Source organism: Eptatretus burgeri, chromosome 4, assembly GCF_056783735.1.
Source record: "Eptatretus burgeri isolate ZD-2024b chromosome 4, Ebu_testis_v1, whole genome shotgun sequence".
NCBI lineage: Eukaryota > Metazoa > Chordata > Myxini > Myxiniformes > Myxinidae > Eptatretus > Eptatretus burgeri.
Window position 1 is genome coordinate 53,886,250 of NC_140964.1, and position 22,423 is coordinate 53,908,672.

The window sequence follows — 22,423 nt, forward strand, 5'->3', positions numbered from 1 at the left end:
GTGGCCACAAACTAAGATGTAACAGCAAGCAAGTTGCTCTTACTTCAGATCGGATGCTGCATCTCTCAACTAAATGGGCAACATGGTACTCCATTAGTAGGAGAGGTATACAAAGGAGAACCTTTATTGATCGGCCTAAAATTAGGGGGTTAAAGTCTCCCAAAGAAGGGGTTAAAGTCCACGTAAGAAAAATGGATGTAGTCCCAGTGCGTTAAGAGGTTTGAGTCCTCAAGGAGGGGAATGAGTGTTGGGAATAAGTATTCGGAATGTTTGTAGAGTTAAAGATCCCACAGTATCCTTCGCTAGAGGGAGGCTAGCTATCGCCGGCACTTTGAGAAAAAATAATTAAATAGCGCTTTGTTCAGGACTTAAGAGCAATACATGACTGAGTGCATGCTTTCGTGTCCTCTCCGGCGTTTGGCGTTTGTCGGTCTCGCGGGTTGCTATGTGTGGACTTGTTTTTGGCAGCCACGCCGAGTGTCACAGTTCAGCTGTGCTCATCATCGAGTCCTGCTTCTCTCCAGTGTTTGAATCAGTGACTTGAGAGACATTTCCAAATTCCGATTTGATATTTTAAGTTGACGGACCATTGTTCTCTGGAAATGTAATTTGTAATGATTTTAACGTACTGAAAAGTAGGAAATTGCCTCCAATTGCTCAGCCCAGCAAGCTGAGGTGTTTTGCTTTAATTTGTGCATGCTGCTCAGCAAAAGGCCAAATTGTGACAATTTACACCAATTCACACTGTGTGTATGGCATTGTGCATGATTTTAGTGCCTTGTGGTGTGAACGAGGATTTATAACATCCACCGGCACTCCGGTAAAGAATGGTCAGTTAATTGCTAACTTGTTACAGGCAATCCTTTTGCCCTCCCAAATTGTAGTTATCAAGTGTGATGACCACACAGATGGGTCTAATGATGATTCTTGGGTAAATGCTCAAAAAGACAAGTTTAAAGTCACAACCATTTCCAAAAACTCCCTATTGTTGTCTCAATATGTTTTAACACCAGCCTCCTTGGAACATACAAGTTTTTAAAATTGCTCCTTCTCTTGACAATGTCCCTGCTTTACAAGCAGCCGTTAATACTGCTGAAAGAGATTTATGGGTAATATCCGGATGCAAATTTGATGATTATTCGAAAAAAATGAACTAGGAAAAATTTGTTTACAGCCAGATAAGTTGAAATTGGCTAGGTGTCTCCCTGTAACTTTATTATTAATGAGATCGACCTCAAGCCGAAAACGGGCATATGCCAGCATGAGATTATAATGGGAAGACAATGAGGTTGATATTTTCACTTCCATCAAGCATAAAATGAATGGATGACACAATTTAATGTTTTGTATTGCCTTAATCCTTTTCATTCAAGCTTCTGTGTCGCACTATTCGCCATGATCTTTCCTGGGAAGGCCACATTTCCAACCTGGCCACCAAAGCCAGTCGCTGACAGGGAATCCTCCGTCGCGCAAAGTCCTTCCTCGGCCCACCTGAGCTCCTGACCACATACAAGGCTTTCGTCCGCAGCCTGATGGAATACTGCTCTCCCCTCTGGGCTGGTGCTCCTGCCTCTCACCTTTCTCGGCTTCATGCTGTGGAAACCAAGGCATTTAGGATCATTGGTATCTCCCGCAATGAGGCTGAGTCTTTGGGCCTCTCACTCTCTCACTGCAGGCAGGTCGGTGGCCTTTCTGTCTTTGACCGTCTCCTCTCTGGTCTGCCCCCCCCCCTGCTGTGTCTGCGATATGTCCCCACCATATTTCTGCAGGGCTCTCAACGTCCGCCAAAGGCCCCCTTCTGGTAAAACTACCAAAATCACGAATCACTGCTCACCTTCACTCTTTCATTCCTCTTTTTTTCCCACCTTTGGAATAAACTCTCTCACTCTATTCAATCCCATTCTTCCCTCCAGGCCTTCAAAACAGCTGTTCACCACCGCCTCTTATTGTCCCCCATCCAAATCCTCAATCTTTTCTCCCCTCGTTAATCCACCCCAAACCCACCTCCTTCAAATTCCCTGCTTTCTTTCCTGAAAGTTCCTGTAATGTCCATCTTGTATACCCCGTGTTCCCTGCCCCATCCCTCTCACTTCCACAGATCTCCAAATGTCTCTGTCCGCCACTGTTTTGTCCTTCACTCTCCCACCTCTTTTGTCCCATGCCCCCCTTGCTGTGCATTGTGTGTTAGCTCTCATACGAGCCCCGTCGATGTATACAAAAAAACAACAAAAAAACGGACTGTCAGGAGTTTCTATGTGCAGATGAAGGAAGCATTACCAGGAGCCAGCTACTGCTGACTGCCAAAGCTTCAAACCTGGTGACTTTGTCTAGAAAGACTCATAAAAAAAACCCTCTGCAGCCAAAGTTGTCCAGGTACCTGTGAAGTTTTGCAGCTCGACAACTTACACTGCTGTCAAATGTCAAGGCCGAGTAGCATGGAGTTACTCCTCTCACTGCAAAATATTTCACAGACCGGGGAATCCCGAGAAAGACTCCTAAATGATCGCTCTGTGACTACTATGATAGCCTTTCTTGTTTTCTTGTTTAATTACTCCTGTTTAATCAATGTAACAATGTGCAACTCAGCTTTGAATTATTTATATCCAACAGCACACCAGTGTGTTTTGACTTGTATGGTAGAGATGGTCAACAGGACCAACAAGTGTTACCCATGATAATGTTTGCTGATATATTCATCGGAAAAGTGATTTCCACACACCTGGTTACTGGGTTGGTCGTCACATACATAAACATCGGGAAGAGTTGGCAACTAGTGGGGGGTGTGTACGGTAACTGAGTTAATTACTTTCGGACACAGCTCATCCAAAAAAGAAGGGGGCCTTACAAGAACTCAAGTAAGGGTGGTTCAAATAAAAGCAAAAATCAACTTGACCTGGTGGAATTGAGCTGTCTAGTGAAGGACCTATTTTAGTAACAAAAAACCCCCCAAAAAACAAGGACTCATTGAGAGCTGGAAAGATTTTTTAGTATTGATTGTTTCTTTTTCTCCGTTACAATTCATTATGGTATTTGAATCTTCATGTTTCTTTTGGTTAATTAATGGATTGCTTATAGACAGGTTCCTTTGGTATTTTAGTTGTACTGGGAGGACTTTACTTTGTGGTGATTTTGTTTTGCTTGTCCATTCAACAGATTGAGCTTATTTCAAAAAAAATTGAACTTAGATCCATTATTGGTTATCAGTTGAAGGTTTATGAATGAATTTTTATGCAACCTCATCTTGTGCTTGATCGATTTTGGCAGCCCATCAGTCATCTGGGGTTTAGTTTAACAGTATGGTTTTGGAATTACAGGTTGGGGAACATTTATCATACAAGTCTCATAATCTTAATCCAAATGTATTGTTATGTTTGTGGGGTATATGGAGGAATTTCATAGGAACGATAGGATTGTACAAAGTAGCTTGGTCCATGGACGTGTAGGAGACATCTCGATGTAAACTAAGTCAGGAAACTGTGAGCTTAAATGTTACGTGTCACCACATGAGGGGTGGTGCTGTGATAACTAGGTAGGGATTAAGGATAATTTTTCCAGTATGTGATTGCCCCCATAACTTTATCCTATGTTTTTGTATTTCAAGACTAGCGATAAAAAGGGTCATGTTCCTAAAACAACAAAAACCAAGCTGCACGTCCAAGCAGGCAAAAAACCCGCCTCCAGGGGTGAAAACTAACAACCACGCCCCTGGAGTGGATGATACAGTGGTGTGACATTTGTAAGAGGAGGAAGAGTGCATCTCTGGAGGAGAATGGGAAAGCCTCCCGTTGCATGAGTAGAAAAAAGGACGCACTGTTTTGTGGCGAGTGGACCTAATATGGGATAGAATCGGTGGTCGGAACATGACCAGAGAGAAGAGACAGAAGCAAGTGAGGCAGAATCGGCAGAGACAAGAGGATTGAGACAGGATGGGTGTTCTGGAAAGAGAATGAGGAGGACACAGTTGTGGGAAGATGCGATCAAGTAAGGAGTGTCGTTGGCTGGCTATGTCTGGACACGATGAAATACAGCAACATAATTCTCATGTCGTGCTGTGAATTTGCCCGCGTGATGGAGCAATACGCAAGTCGTTAACTGTTGGGCTGCATTGTGTGAGATGTGCCTCAAAGCCTTGTGTTGTGCCATTCTGGGCGAGCGAGCCTGGCATTCTGCAGATGAGCAGCGTCGACTGCCCCAATCGTGAGGAGGAACGTTCACGACAGCTTGTGGGCTCTCGACGAAGGAACCATCCATACGAATTACCTCCCGTACACTTCCCGCAACGAGAGTGGTTTGGTGCCATTTTGGGCATGGATCCCCCCCCCCCCCCGCAGGATGATGCGGTTCAACCCCAAAGCTCATAAAAGATCACTTCTGGACCCGAAGCTAAGTGCCAGAATAAAGGAGCGATTTTTCTTTGGTTTGTTCGGTCCCCTTGCCTGTCTGGAGGCACCTCGAAGTTACAATTAGGTTACCTCCTGTCTATATTTATTTCCATTATAACTGTTTGATTTTCTGTTTATTCAATCATTATTTAATTTGCTGGTGTCCGTGTATCTGTTATGTGTTCGAGTGCAACCCATGTGCCTCCATCCATTCCATCCTTTCCTTCCCGCATGCACCATAATCGCTGAGAATCTCGGCTGTAAGCCTCCAAGGAAGAATAGTTTGGCCATCTGTCCAGGTCGGGGCAAACCCCCCTGGACACGAAAGTATTCCAAGCTACATTGGGGTCTTCAAGTGACAGAGTATTCTCCCAATTTGTTTTTTTCAAACTCCTTCTTGAATGGATCAGAATTTGCGGAATTATTAGAGTCCACACCTTTAAAACAGCCAGTATAATTTAAAACAATAGTTTGAACCAAAGGTAAATGATCGGTTATATCACAGTGAGGCACAATGCTGGCTATTGGCAACTCGTATTGATTAGTTAATATATTAATTATTTATCGATCACTATGGCTGTGGATCTTGTGGCACGAGTTGCTCTATTAATTAAGGGTAGACAAAAGTTACTAAGAATTGTATTGAAATAGTATATTAAGTCCAGGCATTTACATTATGTTGAAGGAGGGTCTATGTTAATAAATTGATTGACAGATTGGTCAATATTATAATATTAAGAATCATACGTTACCTGTAAAGGGAAAATCAATATATGAGGGAAAATCAGCATAGTATTTATGTCAACCATAATAAAGAATGGCGAGAAGAATAGCTAGACCAAACAGCAATTATGAAATCATTTAATGGAATTAGGAATTGTACCTTGTCATCCCCCCCCCCCCCCCCCGGAGGGAGGGAGCGGGATATTGTAATCGTCTGTTTTGTTTGTCTGTTTGTCACTTACGAAATCTAAAGATTTGGTAAGTATATTCATCACTTCCGTTTCTGTTTGTTTGTTTGTGTGTTTGGTTGAGTGTTTGTTTGTTTGTTTGTAGTCACGATAACTCGAGAACGGAAGAAGCTTCCAATGTCAAATTACACCACGTGATTCAGGAGGGCGATGGCTAGTGCTGATTAGATTTTGGTCAAAATCGGTCAAAGGTCAAGGTCACAGTAAGGTCAAACATAATTCCGTAAATTAATAAACAAATTCCGTAAATGGAGAAATGGAGTATTTTTGCTTCGCTTGACGTTACGAGTTCGTTTTAACTTCGATTTTAATTTTGTCTTCGGTTTTTGCGATCGCTTAGGATGCTTAAAACTCGGTTGTCGAAATTCTGGTAAAAATCGGATGTTTTGGAGACGTTTTAAGATTGTATCAAAAATATTTCACTCGACGCGTCACGGGTCGTCCCATGATGCAGCGCGCTCGAGCAGACGCGTCATTGACCCACGTAAAGGTTTTCCGTGTGCGCGCGGACGGTGTTTTCGATAAAGATGGTGTTTAAAAGTCATTTTTTTTATCCCAATAAAGGTTATTGTCGCATGCCTGACTCGCTGAGCCGTCGGATTATGTAAAGATTGTTGGTGGATGGCCGAATATTACGGTTTTGTGACTTTGATAAAATAATATTGAATAATTGCGTGGAGAAATGGAGATTTTTGCTTTGCTCGACGTTACGAGTTCGTTTTAACTTCGATTTTAATTTTGTCTTCGGTTTTTTTTGCGATCGCTTAGGACGCTTAAAACTCGCTTGTCGAAATTCTGGTAAAAATTGGATGTATTGGAGACGTTGTAAGATTGTATAAAAATATTTCACTTGCGCGTCACGGGTCGTCACGTGGTGCAGTGCACTTGAGCAGAGGCGGCGTTGATCACGTAAAGGGTTTGCGTGTGCGCGCTGACGGTGTTTTTGATAAAGATGGTGTTTAAAAGTCATTTTTTTATCCCAATAAAGGTTATCGTCGCATGCCTGACTCGCTAAGCCGTCGGATTATGTAAAGATTGTTGGTGGATGGCTGAATATTACGGTTTTGTGACTTTGATAAAATAATATAAAATAATTGAGTGGAGAAATGGAGATTTTTGCTTTGGTCGACGGTACGATTTTTGATGGTTTGGTACAGAATCATCGTAGAAACTTCTGGTTTGCGTCGTTACCTTCTCTAGAGACAGCTTTTATTAGACAAGGTCAGAGGTCAAGTTGACGATTTCGTAAGTACCAGTCTATGACTGCTTGTTTGTTTGTCTGTCTGTCTGTTAACAACTTTACGGCAAAACTGCTTTAGCAAACACTATCAAATTTAATCCACAGGTGGGCAATGAACCTTGGACGACCCCATTAACTTTTGGGTCCAATTGGATCAAAGGTCAAGGTGACGAAAAGATCAAAATAGTTTTTCGCTCATATCTTCGTCAAAAATGATCTGATTTACTTCAAACTAAGCTTATAGTGAACCTTATTCTATTTGTCACTTATAATCCTACCCATTCCTAAGCCTGGTGTTGGCTTAGTGGTTAGGGTGGCGGCTTGGGATCCCAGGGTCCTGAGTTCAAGCCCCGTTGGCTGCTGAATCAACACCAGGGGGTTGACTCAGCCTGTCATCCTTCCGAGGTCGGCGAAATGAGTGCCAGTGTACTGGTCCCGGTGTATGCCCCGGTTAGAATAGGTGTACCATATCCCTGTGTGTCGTAAGAGGCGACCAGGGTTGGCGTCAGGAAGGGCATCCAGCCATAAAAACATTGCCTCAAGAAAAAGCCAAACCCCTGCACAGCAGGGAAAAATGGCTGTAAAAACGGTCAATCCTACCCATTCCTATAGTGAAAAATGTATATTTGTGAAGATCGGTAGGGTCCGAAGTTTTGGGGGTCATGGTCATCAGTCAAAATTACAAATTTTCCATTATAAATCAAAAAAGGTTAGGAATATGCATGTTTACTATGGAAGACATATATCAAGTCCTTTATTGGCTTTCATTTGACACCATGACCTTACGTGACCTTGAAAGGTCAAAATAATTTTACGGTCATATCTTCGTCAAAAATGATTTAATTGACTTCAAACTAAGACTAAAATATTCCTTATTCTACTCCTTATAATCAACATTCAGGTTAAGAATGTATCAAATTTAATTTGATCCCCAAAATAAGTTTATGCCTTAAATGGGCAGGATTTGCTGTGCCTGGCACCACTTGTATTGTAATTGTATTGCTCGCACTGATTAGTAGCTGGTACTGGCCGAACTTTAAATGAAGTAAAATGCCTCCATATTTTGTGGTCAGACAAACAAAAGATAAACTAGTGCAGAAGGCATCGGAGAAAAGAATGTTGGGTAAGTCAGAGTGGAAAATTATATTATTGAAAATCGTGCAACAAGACCACAAGAAGCATTGAATAATACCTATTTCATTTGTTTTCTGATTAATTGGACAGGTGCGTGCTTTTTGGGTTATGTGGTAACTCATGTACATACACTTCCCCATTCCCCATTTCAAAGTTTGCAACAAAGCAAGCAGGGTATTTTTTAGCAGTGATTGGCCTTTATAAGCATCTTTCTTCAGTATGGAAATGCTAAGGGAGCTGAGAAAATAAATAAATCAAAAAAATAGAAGCTGCTTTGGAACTGCTTGTGAATGAAACTGGATAGTTTAGCAGATATTAATATTGAAATGAATGCTATGTGAACAGTGGCGATGCTAAATCGAATTGCTTTGGATTTAGTACATGCTCTACAGGGGGGGGGGGAGAAGAGCCTGTGCTCTTATTGGTTTTGAATGCTGTACTTATATCCCAGACAAATTGGAACACATTGCAACTTTGAGAAAAAACAAAGGGAATAAATTAAAGAGTAAGAAGCTAACTTTCATAATTATTATACAAATGATGGAATATTTTTGGAGGATGGTGGACAAAATTGTTGCATTGGATTTTTTTTATTGGACTGATGTTATTTTATGCTGTCCTAGTACTTTTAAATGTGCTACGACATTGCCCTCACCGATTGTCTCATGCTTTGAGAGGAAAGCTACATCTGTAATTTCTCAACAAATGTCTCCTGATAAGGATCCTGATATTGAAGAGGAGTTTCATAACTTGTGCAAAATTGTGATTGAGAATGCATAGGTCGATGTCATGAGTAAATTCTGTGACTATGGACAAATGCTATCCTTAATGCACTTATCAACCTTGTTCCCTGAACCCTATGCCCAGGTGTGTTGGAAATTATGAGATCGCCCATGCCGGGTAGATCCCCACTGCAATGGCCTGAGCGCCTACTTCTACTTTTACTATGGTGGCCGAATGTAGGCCCAGCCGTGCAACTACATTACGGGTCGAAAGTTTTAGAACACCCCCATTTTCCAGTTTTTACTGAAATTTAGCAGTTTAATGTTTCAATGTACTCTGAAATTAAAGATTCGAACAAATAAACAATTGCAGATAAAAAAGAAATAATTGAATCGTTTTGTTGAACAAAATTTAAACTAATTTTTTGACTCATCAAAGTTGCCACCTTTTGCAGGTACAACAGCCGAACATACTCGCGGCATTCTTTCTGCAATGGAAATCAAATATTGTTCGGAAAGTTCTTCTCAACACTGTTGCAGAAGTTAACACAAATGTGTTGCACTTGTAGGTTGCTTTGCTTTCAACCTTCTGTTCAGTTCATCCCAAACCAGCTCGATGTGGTTTGAGTATACATATATACATATATACACATATACATATATACATATATATATATATATATATATATATATATATATATATATACATACATATATACATATATACACATATACATATATACATATACGGCGGCGTGAGGAGGAGTGATGTTAGGGACACATCGGCCATTTTGGAGTTAATGCCATATAGCACTATTTTAACCCTTACCCTAACATCCGAGCCTATCATCATCACATCATTAAAAAAAATGTCGCTTACATCACTCCTCCTCACATACATATATATATATATATATATATATATATATATATATATATATATATACACATATATCTATATCTATATATACATATATCTATATCTATATACCCACATATGTAATATATATATATATATATATATATATATATATATATATATATATATATATATATATATATATATATATATATATATATATATACATATACCAGTAGACTAGGCGTAAGTCGTCACCATCGGGACCGAGAAAAAAGTGACGACTTAGACATGTGACGACTTACGCGTATGCGAACATTCATGATGACTGTGGGGTGAAGGATGAAGTCGCGCGTGGCCTGGACACGTACGTGTGAGAGGGCGCAACAATCTCTAAGCCGGCTATTGTACCAAAAGGGAAACACAATCCTCCTCGGGGTGTAGGTGGGGGTTCATTGGTGAGTTGGAAAGTGATCAAGCAAAGATGGAATTCATGAATCACTTTATCAAAAGTAAAGATAATCAACAACTGTAAGACCACTCGTATACCATCGGTGATGGCATATGACCATCGACAAATGTGGAATGAATGGCTGTTAGAATTCATTCATTGGAATGAATGTAGAATGAGTTTTCATATGGAATGAAAACTCATATACCATCGACAAATGTGGAATGAATGGCTGTTAAAATTCATTCATTGGAATGAATGTAGAATGAGTTTTCATATGGAATGAAAACTCATATACCATCGACAAATTACATGACACACAGTCATCGTGGTGACTACCACTCAATACCTATGTGAAAGTGAGTGTGGTGATGTACAAAACAAGCCAATATAAAACCATGATCGGACTTCAACACTAAGCTCGATTGATCCTTTACTCCTTCCAGAGACTGCATTGCGCAGCCTGTATACCTCTTCAGATGCATGTGCGACGGCACGCTGACTGAGCTGAACGCAGCGCAGTTATAAATAGCCCATGCATCACGATTCCATGAAATCGGGCTTCTCACGAGGCAGCAGTTCCATGTGACGAGTTAGGCGTGGTAATTTACTTGAGTTTCCATTACGCAGGAACGGACATCTGACGACTTAGACGAAGTGACAACTTGGAGATGACGCTTTACAGACTTTATTCAAAGTCTGTAAGTCAATTTAACGTTAGATAAATTCAGGACTTTTTGATGCTGCCGACTTAGGCGAAGTGACGAGTTACACGCTGCCGACTTATGCCTAGTCTACTGTATATATATATATATATATATATATATATATATATATATATATATATATATATATATATATATATATATATATATATATATATATATATATATATATATATAGTTTGAGCCCTGTTTTTCCACTGAATTAACACCAGGGGGGTTGACTCAGCCTGTCATCCTTCCGAAGTCGACAAAAGGAGTACCAGTGTACTGGTCCCGGTGTATGCCCCGGTTAGAATAGGTGTACCATCTCCCTGTGTGCCGTAAGGGACGACCAGGGTTGGCGTCAGAAAGGGCATCCGGCCATAAAACACTGCCTCAAGAAGGGAACCATGATTGCATGGAGCCTGCAAAAAGCTAACCCCTGCTCAGCAGGGAAAATGGCTGTAAATAGGCTGTTCTTTGTTCTTCTTATATTATTTTGAGGTTTGGTTCAAAACGTTTTTTTGTTGTTTCTTTTTCATCGACACTTGTAGGAGGATCACTTTGCATTTCTTATTCGGTCCATTTTTCATCCTGAAAACCATCTCCATTTGGTGCTTTCCTATTGTTTGCTTCAGATGGAGACATTAATTTGCCATTTGAGCAGAAACATCCTTTTATCAGTGCCCTGAAGGAAAAGAACACCCGTTTGAATAAAGGAGCCTTATTCAAGTGATTTAATACCAGTAAAGAAGGAGAATTAATTTTAAGTGATCTTTTTATTTCCTATCATTCAGTTTGAATTATGCAAAAACATCCAAAATGTCTTTGGACAATAAAGATCAATTAGGCAAAAAAAATATAAATCAAAAAATAAAATTAATCAAAGCAGTGACCAATTTGGAGGCAAAAAAAGTAATGCTGCAAGACAGGCAAATGTGAAAATTTTGCCGAGGTTGAAATGGAAGAACAAAAAGAAGAAAAAAAAAGAAGAAGAAAACTTTAATGCTGCTGAGAAAAAGTAATGTTTTCTGAAATGTATGGCAGTATGTGTATCGCCTTAATTGTCGATTTGCATTGTAATAATTGTTTCTGAACAATATGTCATGTTTTTGAGACCATGTGATTAAAACAAGCCAATGTGAGAAAAACCAGGTTGGCATGAAACAGCAAATTGAATGACATAATGCTTTCACAATACAAAGTAAAGCAAAATCGTTGAAGGATATGCCTCCACCCACGTCCGATGTCAACTCACGATATGTTTAATCTCAATTTAAAATGTCATGAAAAATTTAGTCATATGAGAGAGAAAAGAGAGACAAGTCGAAGAGAGATAACATCAGTTGCTTCTTACTCACGTTATAGTCTGCAAAAACATTTCAAAAGGGCACATGACCTTTGACATGTTGATCCCAAAATTTAATCAGTTCATCTTTGTATTAAAGTCCATACTTGTGCCAAGTTTGATTGAAATCCATTCTGTGGCTCAAGTTATTGCGCTAACAAAAGGATTTTCAAATGAAGGGCACCAGGCACATACCATTTGGCCTTTGATCTTTCAAACCCAAACTGTAACAACCTCATATGTTTATTACAGTCTATACTTGAAACAAGTGTGGTTGAAATCTCTAAAGTGGTTCAAGTTATCATGATAACAAAAAAAAAATCGATAACAGATGGACGGCCAAAAACAATGCCTATGGCCTTCGGCTGCGGAGGCATTACAAGTGGAAAAGGGAACTCTCTCCCACCAAGGTTGACAAGTTCTGAATTAATCTTAACAACTCTGCCATGGTGCTTGATGGCATTGGCACTTTAACCCGCAAGAACTGTGGTTCATCCCTATCCTCCTTCATTTCCTCACTCTTTACCCAGTCTCTCGCAGATGGTCTCCTGCCTTAATCTTGAAAAGTTGTAAATGTCACTCACCCCAAATCAGAGGAGTTCCAAGTCTGATACACGAAACTACAAACCAGTCAGCATTCTCTCTATCATAAGCAAAGTGATGGAATGTATAATTGCTGCAGACCTCAGGCCTCAGACATGATCTCTCTCCACCTCTGAAATCTAATCATCCATTCAGTTTCCACCAAGGATGTTCTACCAATGGACATGTTGAGCCTTTTAACACAAAAATGGAGGAGGAGGAGATTGGGACCATACTCTGTTCAGAGTGTTGGTGCTGCTTAAGCAGTCTCCTTGGCTATTGGGCACAATCCTGGACGGGTCACCACTCCGACACAGTATACCAGCATGCTGACACTCATTTTGCCGACCTCGGAACAACAATGGATGGATGCAATAAATCTCAAACAAGATATCAGCGCCATTTCTCTGGACATTTCTCGAGCTTTTGATAATATCTGGCACCTAACCAAGCTATCCCTATCTACAAATAATATTCAGAGGCTTCTCTTTGAATGGTTACACGATTTTCTGTGTGTGCTGAAACAATGAGTTGCTTTATGATCATATTCAGACTGGCATCCCACAAGGCAGAGTTTTTAGACCGACCTTATTCTTGGTCTATATCAATGACCTCTCTGCTTCCCTGGAAAATCCTCTGCAGCATTTTGCAGATGACTCCACCCTATGCAGATCAGTGCACCAGACTTCTGAGAGGCAGGTTGATGCAGTAGTCATCACTGCAGATCTGGAAGAAAGAAAAATTGTTGGTCAGCTAACTGGAATGCGCCTTTCAACATGGGGAAATCCCATGTTCTAACTCTGTTCCTCCACATGGTTCAGCTTTCAAAAGCCTCAGTCAACTTTGGTGGTCCACACCTGGAAGAATAGCTGACTTCTTAGGCATCATAATCTGTCTTGATAAAACCACATCTCTAAACTGGCATCTAATACTGGCCGATGCTGTGGTATTCTCCGGAGAGTAAAGTGCAATTTGAGCAACTCAGAGCTCACATTGGAAAAAGCCTTCATCCAAAGTGTCATGGAATGTGGGTACCCATTCTGTGCAGCTGTTTCTAGTCTTGCTGCCAAAGAGATGCTTGAGTGAAAGGCTCTTCATGTTATTGGCATCTCAGTAGGAAGCTGTGTCCCATGCTCTAATTCTAACACAAGATATGCAGCTTTGTGCATTCTCAAATTTCTATCATTTCACTTCTGGCCTTGTTCCTCACACCCTCTCAGCCTGCCCAAGTCACTCACATTCTTCCAAAATCAAAAAAAAAACTGGTTACCTCCCCCAGTTCCAGGCTGAGCACACACACCTCCATTCCTCTATTCTGTCATTTGAAATTACTCTGTCTTGTGGCCCTCCAGTCCTTCTCGAGTGAAACCCATCAACAACTCATGTTTTCTCACCATCACTGCTCTATTCTACTCTCTGTAACCTCACTTTCCTGTTTTTTGTAAACAAAGTCAAGGCTCATGGAAAAGCTAGAACACAGAATGTATCAGGAAGCAACAGCACAAAAGGAACAGCATAAAGAGAGGGGTGGGGGGGGGAAACCAACAACAGGGCTGAAGGACTATGGATGAAGGACTGAAGATGGAGATGGATAAACAAGGGATGCGGGTAATGATAAGGGGTGGCGGGTAATGCAGAGGGAGGACAATATGGATAAGGAAGCAAACTCTCAGGAAAGAAAAAAACTGGAAGCTTTAGTGGTGGGGGGGGGGTAATGGAGGTAGGAAAGATTATTGTTTTGGATGGGGGACCTGAGATGGTGGTGAACAGCTGTTTTGAAGACCTGCGGTTTTGGGGTATGGGCGATGCCTGTGACGGTTAAGGATAAAGGTCTCCATCTGCATACCCCTTTCCACCTCCATAATGCTTCAATCTACCTCATTTAAAACATGACAACAAGAAATGTAGATATTGGCTTCTTTCGATTAAAACAAGTTATAGTGCAAAACTAGTTAAGGTAAGGATCGATGAAGGTGAATGGATATGTTTAATGAACGAGTTTGAAGAGAATGTGGAAGTTGATTTTACAGGCAGGAAAAAGGGGAACAAATTAGTGGAGGTGAGCAATGATTCTGGATTTTGGGAGTTTCACCTTTCTGCCACACATTCACTCAGGTGTGATGTCCTAAACTTCCTGTTCCCCCTTTTATTGTACAAGTCTGTGAACCTGCTGCCCCTCTATGGTTTAGATCATCCATGAGCCTATATTTCTGCACAAAATAAAAGTGAACCTGTTTAAAAAGTGGAAAGGACAAAAACTACCGACAACTAGAGAGTTTATAGAACACGATACCCTGCACAGTGTTCAGGTGTATACAGGAGAGCCATGCCGTTTACGGGGGTTATGTTCTTGAAAATACCCATGAACTGCAAATTCACAAACCTAAGGGGGAATAGGTAAAATATAATTTGGGACTTCAAGTTTAAAATTTGTCCAAACTGTACCCCTAATGTTTGTGCATTGTTTTTGTGCTATTTATTTTTATGAATAAGTTATCAAGAACATAAAACATAGTATGGTATTATTAGTATTTCACATGCAGCCTGAGGATGCTGGTTGCATCATTGCTGGGAGCGCAGCTGTGTCGCTGTTGCAGTGCCCCGTTTCCAATAAGCTGGTACTCATTTGCCAACCTCGGAAGGATGGTGGTGTGAGTCAACCCACTTAGTGGTGTTTAACAGCATGACAGGGGTTCAAACTCAAGACCCCTAAGATCTTAATCCAGCCACCTTAACCGTTAAACCAAAACCAGGCTTATTTTTCTGTATTATCAACATAAAATAAAGTTAATTTTCTTGAGTTATCAAGATCAATAAACTTACCTTTAATAATAATTATGATAAAACTTAATCCAATAATGCGATGGCGATGTTGATGATAGCGACGATAAAGACGAGATGATGGAGATGATGATGTTGGAGTGTTTGAGGGGGTTATTGTGTTAATGGCCCATGTTAATTAGTTAAGTGAATAAATCCGCAAGCCTTGCCTCAATAAATTTATCGCGATCGAGTGACTCCACGAAGGGGAAACCCATGAACGGCAAGGCCCTTCTGTACTTCATTATAATAAAATAATGATTCTAAAGATCATTTTAAAAATCCACAGGTTTAGTGCTCCTGAAACAGTCTGATGCACCAACCACCCGTATGCACTGTAATAAGATGATATTGAGTCACAATTTAGGATATGGAGACTTGATTGATCACCATAGAACACAGTGTCAATCGATATCGTACATAGGCATATTGGAGGCCTCTTTTTCACTCGATATGCACACTCCCACATGCCATACCGTGTCATGCTATAAATCAACATATTGCATGGTTTTTGGAAGTATGATGAAGGCGATTTGCGTTGTCGTCTTCGAGTATGTAATTCAATTTAAATAAAAATTTAAAGAGGATTAAAGGCATATAAATAAAGTAACTCCAGGTTTTACCACCATTTTCTCCAGCAGCTATAAACACCACCCGATCCAACACATTACATTAGTTGTTCGTGCCTGTTGTTTGTGTTCTTTATGACATCCTTAAAAACAGAAAGTTTCCTTTTTAGAATGATTTTGAATTTTGTTTTACTGCCAGGCAAGCAAAGTAAAATAATTATCTAACTTCTTTCTGCACATGTGCAATCGGACCTTAGGGCCTAGTACTGCGAAACTACAGGTTTGTTTTCCGACTCATGTCCCCATTTGTGTTCAAAGTAGAACAATCATTTGAAATGAGGTTGTTCCTTGATCATAAACCGACATTTGTAGACAGAAGGACAGACAGACGACAGAAGTGAACCAATTGCTTCACCCCACTTTTTGTTTAGCATGTGCGGGTAATCTCTACTAATTTGTTGATAACATTTTCAGAATAGTGCAAGCTTTCCTGAAACAATTATTCTTGCTGGAGTGGGTTGTGAAGGTCTAAAAATAATAGCTCGAAAATTTGTAATATCTATATTCCACATTACATCATGAGAAACTATCCAATGTCATTTACGTACTCCATCAGTGACCATTTCAGGCTTGATGGGATGGGGAAGTGGACAGTGGTACTTACCTGCCCAGTATGGTTTCGCTTTCAAAGCTCACTATACATTTATGTACTTGTGATTCGCAGGTAGGATGCTGCATCCCAAAAAGCACAGTCACTTGGATGGTGTTAAGCTAAACATCCTGTCTGCTACCATTAGTTTGTGGACACAACAGATCCCATGGGGTCTTTCGTGATGAGTCAATAAGATATTACCAGTACCTTCCAAATTCTTCCTTCCAAAGAACAAATTCCAAATCCCTGCCAAAAATCACCTTCAGTCAAACATCAGACCCAGCCAGCAGGTTCATGAAAGGTTTCAGCCAAATATTTTGCCCATCCAAACACACAAAAAGGTGGGAATAATTGGGACCATTGAAGTAGTATTAATACTCACACTAAAACAGTGATATATACTCACAGTGATATATACAAAACCATTTTAATCTGAGTTGGCCTGTTGAGCCTTTTCATCTCAAACTAGAACAGGCACTCAGTAGAGCGCATACCTTCACCAACGCTACATTTTGCCCCCCCCCCAGAAACCGTTGATTGTGAGGGTATTTAATCCCATACTACATCTGCCATCTCATATGTGTTATGATGGCTTAAAAACATTAAATTTCCTGTCATATCGTATATCACAAGATTGGGCATTTAATTCACAACATTTTGGCATTGGTTGCATGCAAATTGGATAAAAATCAACCGCACTGTGGAAAAATGACGATTTTGACCTTTTCATGACCTCGACCTTTGTACTCTTAATTTTGTAATTGGTATTAGAGTGTGGGGAACAGAACAGTCAACATTTTGGTGTTGGTTTCATGCAAATCGGACAAGAATTGACCGTGTTATGACTAAAACCGCACATTTTGCAATGTCGTGACCCCCCTGAACTTTGACTCCCAACCGCTAATAAGGGTTGTTATGTCATTGTGTCATGTCACATCACAAGATGGGGCATTGAATTCTGAACATTTTGGCATTATTTGCATGCAAATTGAATACAAATTGACCGCGCTATGGTAAAAAGACGATTTTGATCTTTTCATGACCTTGACCTTGACCTTTGACCCGATCGCTCCCAAAATCTAATCAAATGGTCCTCGGATAATAACCAATCATCCCACCAAATTTGCTGTGATTCAGTTCAATACTTTTGGAGTTATGCGAATAATACAACAAACAAACAAACAAACACACATATTCACAAATAAATAAATAATAAATACACAGCGATCAAAACATAACCTTCGCAACAAAGTTTGCGAAGGTAACTATGGCTCGTGATACTCTCAACCAAGCTTCTGCTTTCTTGTCGGAGAATGCACGTGGCACTGCTCTGCAAAGCATTGACTTACAAAGATAAGGATATAGTCTGAAGTTGTCTTTTTTGTTGTTGTTTAATTTTTGTTTGTAGCATTAGTAATTTAATTTTTGCTGTTTTGTGTGAAGAATTATGTTTCTTTTCCTCTTTGTTCACATTTTTATAAACCATGCTCTGCAATGTGCTCCGCTTTACCTCCTTTCTTTACTTTATTTATTCTCTTTTTTATATTACTGACCAACTCCAGTCTCTTCTGATGCCCTAACAAACACCCCACAGCTCCATGTTCCCCATGTCTCTCTTCAACAAGCAAGGCAAACAAACAAAAAAAAAGCTTGTGCTGTTCTTCTTATTCTTTCTTGTCCGTACCACCTTCTCTTCTAATTCTAGTTCTTCTCTTCTCCCCCTCCACCTCCACATATACTTTCACCATCAATTTCCCCTTCCCCCCATTACTGATGCGTTCTGCAACACTTCTTTCTCTCCAACCTCGACCGTTTCAGCCCTATCATTCAATGGTGAAGAATCACGAAAAAATTATCGGATCCAGATCCGGATTCAGATCTTCACCAAAATTAAATCAATTCTTCCTGGTTACATACCCAACCTGTCCGCCAAGTTTCATCTGATTCCGTCGACAATTTTTTGAGATATCATGCAATATGTCGTTTTTGGCCCCATCTCTCAATGGTGAAGAATCACTATATAAATTTTGTCTGTAATCATTTTGTCCTTGTCACACACCTGACTAACCACTCCAACTAATTTGTCTGAACCCGTCCAAACGTTTTTGAAATATCTTGTTCACAGACATACAAATACAGACAGACAGGAGTGAAAACAACCTCCATTCACCTTCGGTGGTGGAGGTAAGAAAAAAAATTATTTGCAAAAGTCCCAAGTTAATACAAATTCAAATGTTAAAAAATTAAGATTAATGATGGCTTTTCAGAGAAGCTGGAAAGCATCCAGTGAAGACTTATTTTAATGCAATGTTTAAAGGTGAAGCATGCACTATACATAGATCAAATGGAGGACAAAAACATAAGGAGATATCAGTGTACTCTTATTAAAATTGCTAGGATATGACAAAGCAATGGACAAATCAACAATGGATGGGATTTGAACCTGAGATACCAGCATTGTGACCTACATGCTCCAATTGTTATGCCAAACGGCCTACTTGAGATGAATAGTTAATAATATATTGTTATACATCCAAATTCATCAGCAAACCAAAAAAAAATGTAAATTTATTGCCACGTATAAAGCGCGAACCTCCATTTGCAAATGTGCATCACTGGCTGAGATGCTGTGGATGTCGCCAACCTCCACCATCCAACTCCAAAGCAGTGGCAGTCCTTGGTAGTCCATGAAGTTCTTGAGACAGGCTGGTGACTCTGTATTCTGGTAAGACAAGTTCAGAAATTGGTGTTTAACAATGATAATAATGTAAAAGAGCAATTCCATGAGCTATTCCTCCTTGAAGAGTATGGTTATTATAACCAAAGTGCAAATTGAGTTTCCAAAAATTGGAGAGTCAAATCCAGATATTGCCAATTGAAAAATGAAAAATCATATTTTGAAAAAAAGAACATGAATGGGAATAAGGCTCAATCTTAGACTAATATAGTACATTTTTTGCCTTTACGTCACACAATATTTAATTGTTGGTGTATCCTTATGAAATTTTGCAAGGTTTTTGTTTTATTAAGTGACATCAAATGTTAGCGACAGTTTTCAAAACCAGTAAATATTTACATGACAATTTCCTGTTGATATAATTTGGGCTTGAACATAAAAATTATAAAAGAACGAGAGAGTTCATAGAACACCTTACCCCACAAACTCTTGAGAAAAAGGAAATTGGAATGGTCTTTTGAACTCTGCTTTGCATTTCCGAGCACGATCTATATTCCCGAGGAAGAACACGTTTCCGTTCACATGTCGCAATTTTGTCTGAATCTCGTTATTCTACCCACATTCACGGATCCCACGTATTCGCGGTTTATAAAATGTGACCTGCTTCTACATTCACGCTTCGTTGTGAGGCTGTTGCTTTAAAACAACTTGCATTCTCCTCCTGGAAAGCAAATCCGACCGAAGGCAACCACAGATCATTCTACAAAGTCCGCAACAATGGTGTGTACTCTCAAGAGAGCCAGAAATAAAACATCTGTCAAGAATGAGCTTTCAAACTTATCTCCCTCCTCTAAAATCTGGTGGGGCCTTGTCAAGTCCATCACTGGTGTATGCTTCCCTTTCCTCACTTGATGATCATATTTCCTCCATTCCAACTACCTGCCCCCTCTCACCCCAAAAAATCATAATACTACTAAAATAATATTAACAGCAATGATAACATTAAGAATCAATAATAATTGCCTTCTCTGTGCTTCTTTAAGTTATATACAGGAGTAAGCAAAATAAAACAAGTTTTAATAATGAATCTTCAATGCAGACATGGCAGATGCAAAGATCACCCCAACTTTATCAAGTGATTGAGAGTTAAATTGTTAAGTTTGCAACATAATAAAAATATGACCACTGGACCTGTACTGGGCTCTGGCCTAATGTTGCAACCAACCAAATTTGGTGGCACTCTGACTAGTGGGTCTGGAGAGGAAGGTTTTTGAAGAAATTTAAGTGATTTTTCCAAACATTTCCTAAGTCCGCCATTTTGAGACACTTTTGGTCAAGTGATCGGCATGACCTCCGCAATTTAACATCCGTACACTGGCTTAGTGTAGTAAAGTAAATTTGGTAGCATTCTGACTGGTGGGTCTGGAGAAGAAGATTTTGGAAGGAATTCACACGATTTTCCCAAAAATGGACTGTCAGCCATTTCGACATAATTCCGGTCATGTGATCGGCAGGACCTCCACAATTTAACATCCCTATGATGGCTTAATGTTGTAACTCAAATTTTGTAGCATTCTGGCTGGTGCATCTGGAGAAGAAGATTTTCGAAGAAATTTACTAAGTCGGCCATTTTGACCTACTTGAAGTCATATAACCGGAATGAGCTTTGCAATTGCTGTAACTCATCAGGAGAGGGACGTTGCTGCCAAATTCCAGCCAGATTGGCCAAGTGGTTTTGCCAGAGAAGTCGAAAAAGGAGACGGACAGATGGACGGTGTGCGATGACAATATCTTACCTGGAATTTTAATTCTACAGGATGCCCCACAAAAACCAGGAAATTTGGTACAATTTATTTAAAACAAAACAAAAGCAAACTTAGATGTAGTGTAAAACAAAGATACACTTTATTTATATGTTAGTTTATTGATATGGTAAAATAGGGCAAAATAAATCTCAAAATCTCAAATTTCCTGGTTTTCTGTGGGGCACCCTGTAGATCAGCTAACAATAAAAACGCTGAGGGTTCAAAATCTTACTGAAGTAACAATTTTAAGATTGCCTCCCACAAAAATCAGGAGACTTACAGCATAAGTTTTGACAAGTTGTACCTCCATAAGTAGATACAGTAATACTCCAGTTTACATCAGGATGCATTCCTGAAAGGTATGACTAATATCAAAACAATGTAAATCAAAGCAATTGCTCATAATTATTGATGGGAAGAAGGTGGTGAATGCGTTCCTAACTTCAACACTTAACCTATTGTGTTTTGCCTTCTTCCTGTGATATTACCAGGTTTATTTTTGTTTAATCTTCTCCTTTTTCTCCTCTTCCCTTTTAAGGGGTGAGGTCTAATGGCACCAAGCTTCTGCCCTACCTTGACCACGATACTCTTCCACCTCCCTCTGTCCTCAATCAACTCTCTCCACTCTCCAACCACCCCTGCCTTACGGATATCCCTCCTCACACAATCCTCCCATCTCAACTGCGGTCAACCTCTTTTCCTCCTACGTACCTTACTCTCTCTCTCTCTACCTATCCGCTCTCTTTGCCATTCTCTCTTCCCCCATCCGCACCACATGTCCAGCCCATCTCAGCCGGCATTTAAACAATCTCCCCGTCAAACTCATCTGCACACGAATCTCCTCCCTCAGTTCATCTATCCTCCTTATCCACCTCTTCACTTCCGCAAACCTCGTGACCCAGTTGTTTTCACAAACATGCAGCCGGTGCTGAACACGACCTTACATACGTCTCCAGACTGTAAAGGTAGGCCAGCATCACACATGACATCAGAACCATTCTGTCTGACATTACTCCCTCCACCCTACTCCACACGTTCGCATACTCACCTGAATCCTGCTCCGCATCTGTCTTGGACGTACCATCCCTGGTCACGGTTCCTCCAAAATGCTCAAATCTATTTCCCTGCCTGATCTCCTTCCCCTGTAACCTGATATTCATTCATTTTCTCTGCTGTGCGACCCACATCACCTCAGTCTTCTCCATGCTCATCTTCAGCCGATGCTTCCGAAATGCCTCCTTCCACTCCCCCCAATACTTCCTGCATCTCCTGCCAACTCTCCACCAAGACAGCTGGATTGTTCCGTTCTCATACAGCATCCTCCCCATAATACCCCTCAAGCACAACTTCCTGCTTACCAGCTCCATCACTATGATAAGCATGAGTGGGCTGAGAGCGCTTCCCTGTCTCAAACCAATGTTCACGTTGAACTCTGCAGACATCCCAGAAACAACCAAAAGTCTTCCTTCATTCCTTTGTACATCCCTTCCACCAACCTAACTTCTGC

At 40.3% G+C, this 22,423-nt stretch overlaps 1 protein-coding gene across 7 annotated transcripts in view; it reads right to left on the bottom strand.

Annotated features, from left to right (window-relative positions):
* Positions 1-22,423, bottom strand: part of LOC147028078 (uncharacterized) — a 149,726-nt gene that overhangs the window by 35,553 nt on the left and 91,750 nt on the right. For all 7 annotated transcript variants that reach the window (XM_085878094.1, XM_085878101.1, XM_085878099.1 and 4 more), the window contains one exon: positions 19,028-19,156. In XM_085878094.1, the coding sequence (XP_085734220.1) occupies positions 19,028-19,156 (129 nt within the window). The remainder of the gene's footprint in view (positions 1-19,027; positions 19,157-22,423) is intronic.